At 40.6% G+C, this 9099-nt stretch overlaps 1 protein-coding gene across 1 annotated transcript in view; it reads left to right on the top strand.

The window, feature by feature from the left end:
• Positions 1 to 583: 583 nt before the first annotated feature.
• Positions 584 to 9099, top strand: part of PDE7A (phosphodiesterase 7A) — a 104579-nt gene continuing 96063 nt past the window's right edge. The window contains exon 1 of the mRNA XM_068525472.1: positions 584 to 721. Within this exon, the coding sequence (XP_068381573.1) occupies positions 584 to 721 (138 nt within the window). The remainder of the gene's footprint in view (positions 722 to 9099) is intronic.

Genomic DNA, 9099 nt, shown 5'->3' with positions numbered 1-9099 from the left:
ACGGTGGCGGCGGCGGTGGTTGGCGCAGGGTCCGCGGCTACAAAGTGTGAATTACGCCGGGCTCGCGCTGGCGGCGGAGTGAAGTCAGGCTCCGGGGGAGGGGAGGGGAGGGGCAGGACCGCGGCGGCGGCGGCGGCGGCGGCCGGAGCTGGTGGCTGCACCCGAGTACCGCGCGCCCTGCGTCTCGCCGCTGGCTCCAGCAGTCTTTTCTTGCACCGCTTTACTCTGTCCTTGCTCCGCTCCTGCGCCGCTGGCCCGGACCCTCTCCTCTCGGCCGAAGAGCCTGGCGGCGCCGGGGTTCCCCCTCCGACTTGGCTCGTGCTGCCCCCGCTTGCACCCCGGAGCCGGGCGCGCGCTACTCTTCGTAACCGTAGCCGCGGCCCCCGCAGCGCCTTGCCGCCGGCAGCCCGGGTGGAGTGTTGGGGTGGGGGAGGCGTGAGCGCGGCTTCCCGGCCCGGGGTCGACGCCCGCCCGCCCTGCCCCCGCCTCGGCCCGGAGCCCCCGAGCCGCGGCCCCTTCCCAGCGCAGGGGCCGGCGGCCGCGGCAGGGCGGGCGCCGCGCGGGGGCAGGGCGGGCGTATTCAATGGAAGTATGTTACCAGCTGCCGGTGCTGCCCCTGGACAGGCCGGTGCCCCAGCACGTCCTCAGCCGCCGGGGGGCCATCAGCTTCAGCTCCAGCTCCGCGCTCTTCGGCTGCCCCAATCCCCGGCAGCTCTCACAGGTAAACGCCGCCGCCGCCGCCGCCGCCGCCGGTGGCCCACGCCTGGGGGCTTCTCTGTTGTTTTCCTCCTCCCACCTGGCTTCACCTCCGCGACCCCTACTCCCCAGTCCTCGCCGTTCACCCCAGATCCACCACTGCCCATTGTTCGGGGATTTCTAGTCTGGCCCCTCGATTCGAGAGCCTTTTCCTTGACCCTCGGGGCTTCAGCCCCCCGGCCTACTCAAGCCTGGACCCGGGTGGGCTCTGGGAGCCCTGCAGACCCTTCCCAGGCCCGCCCCCCTCCGTGCTCAGCAGCTTAAGACTCAGGAATGACTTCGTCTTCCTCCCTTTCTCGACGTCTCGGTCTGGAAGTTGGGACTCTCTTCGTCGGCGGTGGCCCTGGGCACACCTGGCCACCCTCACGCCCACACACCTGTGCTAGGTGCGCGCCTCCCCCCCGCAGCTCCCGCGCGCCCTGCGGTGCTCGGACGGTCCTGCGGTCCTCCGAACAATAGGCCGATTCCCGGTTGCTCTTCTCCCCGACTCCTTCGATGATGTGGATGGACCCTAAGTGGTATCGGTCTCCAGAGTGCTTCCTCGAAGCTTCGGTTTTCGTAAAGTTGATAGGCAGGAACCAGTTTTGTTTTTAATTGGATAAGGAGGTTTTAATAGAAAAACTACTGATGGAGCACTCCCAGAAAGACTTTGTTTTGAATGGTCCAATACCAGTTGCTCCTGAGAATTTCGTGTTTTGTTTTTTCTATGGTGATGCTGTTGGCCCAGCTTCTACTTCTGGCTGATTTTGATTGCCGGATTTAAGGGAGGCTAAAAGAATTTTGTTTTGTTTACATTTGAACTGAGTGAGTGCCCTCCATTTCTGCTGCCAGAACGTCACATGTTCACGATCACTTTTTGAATCACGTATATTTATTTTTCCTGTTGATTAATATTAGCTTCTTTTATGGGGGTATATGTTTTTCTCTCCTATTATATTGTAAATATCTTGAGCCCGGTCTGTATTTCTTTTGGTTTTTACTGGTAGTGTGGGTAGCACCCGATAGAGATTTACTTACAGTAGGTGTGTCCAGTAAATATTTGCCATTTGCTTCTATGCCTAAATTGTTTGTAGAGAGAGAGCAGTAGCCTACATTTGGGTTTCTCTGTGAATTGTTTTTATTTAAAATCAGACTTCTTTAGCAGGACAAGGTGGTATGCTAATGAGGTCAGAGCCAACTTGTAAAGATTACTATAATATTAAGTGACATCTAAAAATAATGCTACATAGTTACTTTTAAAGTTAGGTCCGTGATCTGCCTTTACAGTACTGCTTAAAGCATTTTCAGGTTCCAAATTTAATACTGAAGAGATACTAATGCATTAAAAAGGTTTTTAATGGCAGTAACTTTTTCATTTCTTATATCAGCAGCACATGACTAATACCCATTTCCGGTTCAGTCTAAATAATCAAGGCAATCAGTAATCATTTGTAAAATTATAAAATGTGAATAAAGTTACTTGTGCTCCCCAAGGAGAAAATGAATGAGATGGGAGATTCCAAGGGAGCTAAAACAAGTAAGGCTGATGCCAGGGAGTTTACCTGATGTCGTAATTAATCCACAGAGACCAACTTTAAGCTCCGTTCCTTCTTGACTCATTTCCTAGCCTTAGATTTAAATGGGTAATGGAATTTTGAAAATATGATTGGCAGATAAAGCAAATATTGTATAGTCACACCATACTTACTATTCAAACTTAAAAAAATTGTTTGTACCCCAAAGTGAAGTGTATAGGAGCTTCTGAAAACTTGGACAGAAGTTTTCCTGAACTAACACTTTTATCAAATTAGCGATGCACAACATTAAAATGACAGTAAACTTACCATGATGCTGAATGGGTATATTTATCATTATCAAGACTTTGATTATCATTTAATACTAAAACATATGTCATAGTGATTTCTTTAGGGCCAGATGGGAATTTGTAATAGACTGAAAAAGAGGTAGAAAATCTTGGAATCTTATTTAGAGCTCTATAAAGTAAATATTTGGTTAAATCAAAAGCTTTCTTTACCCTTGAATCTTCAGTTTCTAAGTCTTCAGTTACAGGAATTATAAAAAGTTTGGGTGGTTTTATAGTTTTATTTAAAAGACTTTAAGAAATCTGTTTTTCTTTTTCTTTTTCTTTTTTTTTCCTTAGGCACTAAGTAGAACAGTTATTTATATTAGAGTACTTGTATTTTAAAATATGTTCACAACTAGCAGTCTTCTCAATTTTCATTGTAATATGGGAGCCCAGTTCTTAGTAGGGACTTAGTAATATTGGTTGAATGAGTGAATGGCTAATGAAGTTAACTCTGACTGAGCATCAGTTGAGAATAGGACATCAACAAAAGGACTTTCATCCAGGTATAGCAGTAACTCTTTTATCCAAAACTTGGCTATCCAGACTTTAACAGATTCAGGAAGTAAGCGAAGACTCTGAGCAACCAAAGTAGATTTGGAGATCCTCTCAAAGCCAGTGTGTTTTAGGCAAAATTCTGACAAACTCGTTTTCCAAGTAGCAGCAGATTTGAAGGGGGATGGGAGGCTGCTAGAGTCAGGTTCACACTGATAGCAGCAAAAGTTGACAGCTGACGCACCAAGGCCTCGGGATCAAAAGAAACACTCTTCAAAGCCAAAAACTTTTAAAAAGGACATAGAGTTTGGCATCTTGAGTGTTATACAACACAGTTATGTTTTTGACATTAGTCAAAATAGTATTTAATAGAGTCTGTTTTTAAAAGTTGAAAGATTTGTACTGTTAAAAAAAAAAAATCTGCATGCCGAACAGTTTAAGTGTTGATGTTTAAATGGACGAGCCCGAGTTATCTGGAAAATTCATTTATGTGGAGCACCAACTCTCCCAAGGATGCCAAGTAAATGAAGCATTAACTTTTTGTTTTAAACCAGGTCATGTACTACTTTCTCAAATGGTTAATACGAATTTTTTAATTATTTGAAAAATAAGGATAATAGAAGATGATTGATCATTGTTTTCGCCATTTGGGGGATATCCGTTGTTGATAGTTGAGTATAAAAACATTCATCTTGCAGAATACATTTCTTATTTGGAAAAAAATATTGTGAGAGCAGAAATTATCTTGTTCACCGCTGTGGCCACATTGCTTTGCATAGGTAGGTGCTTATTAAGCATGGAAGTTGAGTTAGTGTATTGATAGCATGCCAAAACACTGCACCTGGGATTATTTCAGTCAGATTTTCTATGCACTGGAAACAAATCTTATTTGGGTTAGAAATCTGAGGTTTAATTTTGAAAATTTAACATAAATCTATGATATGTATTATTATTGAACAAAATTTTGGGATCTAACATGTAAACATATGCTTTTAATACCGTAATAAGCTAAATTGGATTTCTAATTTAGCATCTGTATCTTTTTTCTTAAATAGACTTGATTTTTTTAGAGCAGTTTTAGGCTCACAGCACTGTTGAGTGGAACACGCAGAGATTTCCCTCACCTGGAACATGCATAGCTTCCCCATCATCAGTATCCCCAACATGAGCAGTACACGAACCTCCCTAATACATCAGTATCACCCAGAGTCCATAGTTTACCACAGGGTTCATTCTTGGTGTCTTTTTTTTTTAATCCAGAAACTATTCCACAAATATTTACTGAACACCTCTGTGAACGAGGCTGCTTGTGTTAGGTGCTGAGAAAATGTAAAGAATTAGTAGTTTAAAAAAAAAAAAAAATCACTTGTGAGCCTGCCAACCTAACCAAGTTTTTCTTTGAAGCATTGCCTTCCTTATTCATAAACATTTTTCACCTGTAGTCACAGTCTACCTCTCTGTTGTCTGTGGTAGTGTTCTAAGTATATGACAAATTATCGAGGTCCTGTATGTGCCAGAACAGTTCAGAGCCCCTTGGGTAAAAGTTGGTTTCTCCTTGAAAAAGCTTACAGGATTGTGGTGGGGAAAATGGTATGCTTATATGTGATGTAATTTTTGTACTGGGGTTATCAAGGTGTAATGAGACCACAAGAAGGTCTACCTAAATTTCCTGGGTAAATCAGGGGAAGCCTCACGTGGTAGTTAAGCCTTAGGCTAAGGCCTGAAGGTTAAGGAGATGTTTCTGGGTAAATGGGTGCATGTAGGGGAGGAGGAGAGAGGATGGCGCAGGTAGCTATGTTGATCAGCACTATCAAAAGAAGTTTCTGTGATGATGGAAATGTTCTCTGCAGTATCTAAGATAATAGTCACTAGCCATATGGCTAGGTGAGCCCTTGAAATATGACTAGTTTTGACTGAGGGATTGAATTTTAAATACAGTTTTGTTTAAATAACTCCATATGGCTAGTGGCTACTGTATTGGCAGAGCAGGTGTGTAGTGTGCTTAATGATGGTTAGTAGTGATGTCATGTTGATCTGTCCGTAGCACATTCTCCGGATGCGGAACATGAGAGCTACTTTCAGGTTGTTGCTGTTGGCTGCAAAATTTCATTTAATACCTTCATGCAAGTTTGATAAAGTCCTTAGAGTGGAAGCACTAGATTGGGTCGAGAGGTAGGAACACTTTTTGACTTTCTAGAATTCTCTCTTCTTTTACAGTGCAAAGGTGAATGAGCATATCTCTTTCATCTCCAATCACATAGTATTAAATTGTAATACTTATATGTTAAATAACCATTTTATAAATATTTTATAAACATTTATATAAATGTTTTACTGCTTCAGTAGATATGCTGTGGTACACCGAGTTTGTTTTCACTTGCAGTAGGCAAGAGGGTACAGTTTCTCAACTGTTTTTTGTACATTTGCATTACCTCTTTTGTGACATTTCATTTGCATATCCTGTGCTTATTTATGGAGGCTCTTATATATCTAATCAGTTTGTAAATAGCATCATTTCAAATATTGTTAGCATAGTTGTTGCCTTTTCACAAGCCTGCGTTCAGAAGCTGGTACAGGGGTCGTGTGAACAGTGGTGAACCGGGGAGTGATTCTTTTCCTGACACCTTCCTCCCTGCCCACTCCCAAGACACTCCTTTGGTTGGGACCTTGGTTTCATTTTTCTGTTTTCAGAAATGCTTCGTATTTTGATTTAAATTCAGTACTACCGTATTTTGGCTTATACTTCAGAACAAATATGTCTTTATACTATACTTCAAATAACATGCTCAAGCATAATATTAATGTAAATTTATAGTGTATTTGGACTGCAGATTTGATTGAGGAGTAAGGTGTTCAAATTACTGGTTTATAAGTTGTCATCAGGAATGCGTGTAGTCTGTGGGACGTGAATTGAGAGGTTTTAGACCTATGTCCAGATTTTGCTGCTTTGTTGCAATGCCTAGAGTTCTGTCAGTTGTACATACTGTCTACTCAAAAAAAATTTTTTAAACACAAATGTCCTGCGAGAGGTAAAATATTAAGCTCTTTGCAGGAGTTAGGAAGATTAGGGCGCGCACTTTGGGTGGAAAGAGGGAGAAGGATGTACCATCAATTCTCTTCGAGGCAGTTTGATAAGACTTCTGCTAACACTTTAGTGTAAATTTCAACTCTTCCTTTCCCCTTCCCTCCTTCCCTCCCTTCCTCCCTTCATTCTTTTTTTCCTTTTTCAGAAAGGATTACAGCAGTTTTAGAGAATTGACTTCTTTTCTGGGGATGGATATAGAGACAGGCTTGGAAGAAGAGAGCTGAAGAAAGGGAAACGGACAAAGTTTAGCTTAACTCAGTTTTTGTCTGGGATCATTAATAGTCATAAAGACACCTAGGAAATTTAGATGATAAAGAACCCTTATTGCATGCAGATCCTCTTAATGAATTTAATTTTTTTCTTTTTCTGTACTAAAGACTGTGTGTATCACATTTGTTGTGTGGCTATAAAATCTTTCTAATTTTGTTAGAAGTCTCTTGACTCAGTATCTTTAGTGGAAGTTTTCTGGACATTCTTACATTCCCTTTGGCCACTCCAGAAAACTTCAACAATTAATTTTTAATCTTCTAATTTAAAAACAACTCAAAATATATTTTTCTGGCTACAAATTGCTCGTATTTTATGATTATTTTGAATGGAGAGAAAATTGAGTGTATATTCTCTTCCACATTTAAATGGCCTGTTCTTGCCTGAAAATAAGGTAGACTGTTAATTTTTACATTGTTGCCAAATCATTGTTGCCAAATGTTGCCTTTCAAAAGATTATTCACAAGTAAATGACACTTTTTGCATGGTTGCATTCAGGTGTAAGTGTTCATACGATCAGTATGTGAGGAAAGGAATAAAAACTGTATTTGTAGATGAGCCTTCTAAATTTGCGGGGCTTCATTTTGGCTGCTGGCAGGAAGCCTTCTGAAGGGATCTGTGCCACTGATCCTGTGGTTGACATCAGAGTCTCTCTTGCTTATAATTTTGAGTAGGAATTTTGGATTATTGCTCCATGCCTCCACCTGCTGGTAGGGATGGCTCTTCGTTTTCTGAAGATGATGGCTAGAGGGAGGAGAGGGCAAAGGCAGGGCATAATTTGGGGAAGAAAAATTATTAATCAGATAACTAAATTTCAGCAAAACCTACTCTGTTTCTCAAAGTTTTGAGTAAACCAAACTCTAGCTCAGGACCATGTAAAGTACTTGGTAAACAGTGCTTAATAAAGATGCAATAGTCTTGCTTCAGTATTAATTATAATTATTTGTTTCCATTTATTGATGACCTCCTACATGCCAGATACTGTAATTGATGTTTTTAATCTTTACAAAAGATTACTTTATGAGATAATTGGCAGTACTCTCATTTTCACCAAGGAGTGAGTAAACTGAGCTTAGAGACATTAAATCCCATTTTTACCAAGAAGTAAGTAAACTGAGCTTACAGGCAAGTTAAGTCGCTTTTCTGAGGCATCAGGCAAGATCTTGGAGAAGAGCCTGTCATGTTCCACACCCTTACTTTCAAACTGGTCTCCCTCATTGGTGAAGGTGAGTGGAATATAGTTAGACTTTTAGGTTTACGGATTATAGATTTTGTTGGTTCATGGATCTTGATAAACGAAACAGATTTGATGATTTGAGACGATTATTTGAAATGATAACCTTTGCTCTGGTCTTTTCAAACCATATCTGGAATATTTTGTTCTAGATGCCATGTTCTAGGAGGAGATGATTAAGCTAAATCAGACTCTGAAGATAGTGACCAGGGTGGTGAGGTAATTTGAAAACTGTATTGTTTGACAGGTGACTGAAGAAATTGGAGACATTTAGTCTGGAGAAAAAAGACTCAGGTTTTGGGCCAGGAGGGGTGGGAATGGAGGTGGGGAATACTTGGTGAGAGATGGTGGAGCATTGCTGTCTTCCAGTATTTGAAGGATTGCCGTGTGAATGAGAGGGAGGAGAAGAGGATTAATTTAGATTTTGATTGGTTGTATGTTCTTGATTGCTATACCCTTTTCCTACTTTGTGAGGTCAGTTGCTAATATACAGGAGGAGATCCAAGCTTAAAGTTGTCACTTGTCCAAGGCCACACAACTAGGTACTGGAAATGGATTAAACTCTGGGTCATTCTGACCCTAAAGCTCATGCATTCTCTTCTACTTCCTCTTACTGCGTGGAAAAAGGATGTTACCTCAGAGGGTAGATAAGGACCAATAGGTAGAAACAATAGAAATAGAAAGGGAGATCTTGTGTTTAAGCACACTAGTAATAAAAGAAATGCAGGTTAAAAGAATGATACTGATTTTTGCTTTCAGATTGACAAATTTTTAAAAAATAAGTGTATAGCTTGAAGATTATACTCATGTAATGCTAGTAGGAGTCTAATTGTTCTACGTTTTCTGAAAAGTAATTTGGCAATTGAATAAAAAAATTAATACTTAGAAAATTAATACTTTTGCCTGATAATTTACTATTGGGTATCTGTCCTGAGCAAATAACTAGAAATGTAGATAAAGATTAATGGTCTTCAAGGATATTCATCATGTATTTATCACTGAAAAATTGAAAACAAATAATTTATAAATGGTTAAATTAACTATAGTATTTCTTATTGTGAGTATATGGTATTTATCTTTATATTGTATGACCACTAAAATGCATTGAAGAATTTAAAGTATGTATAGTGTAAATAGTTTACAAATGGCTAAATAAATTTTAGTATTTTCTACTATTTCTGTATTGTGTACCCACTAAAATACTTGGAAGAATTTGAAGAATATTTAATTGCATGAAGAATTGCTTACAACCTTAAGCTAGCAAACAAACAAAAAAAAACCTCAGGGTATTTGCAGATTTATCCCGATTTGGTTTAAAAATAAATCACAAAATATATACATATTCACATACTGTGCATGATTGCAAAAGGAAAAAAAGCCAATATATGTCCGAAAATGCTAACTGAAGTTATCTCTGGA

This window comes from Eschrichtius robustus, chromosome 17 (assembly GCF_028021215.1).
Source record: "Eschrichtius robustus isolate mEscRob2 chromosome 17, mEscRob2.pri, whole genome shotgun sequence".
NCBI classification, from domain to species: Eukaryota; Metazoa; Chordata; class Mammalia; order Artiodactyla; family Eschrichtiidae; genus Eschrichtius; species Eschrichtius robustus.
This window is presented reverse-complemented; position numbering and strand designations above follow the sequence as displayed.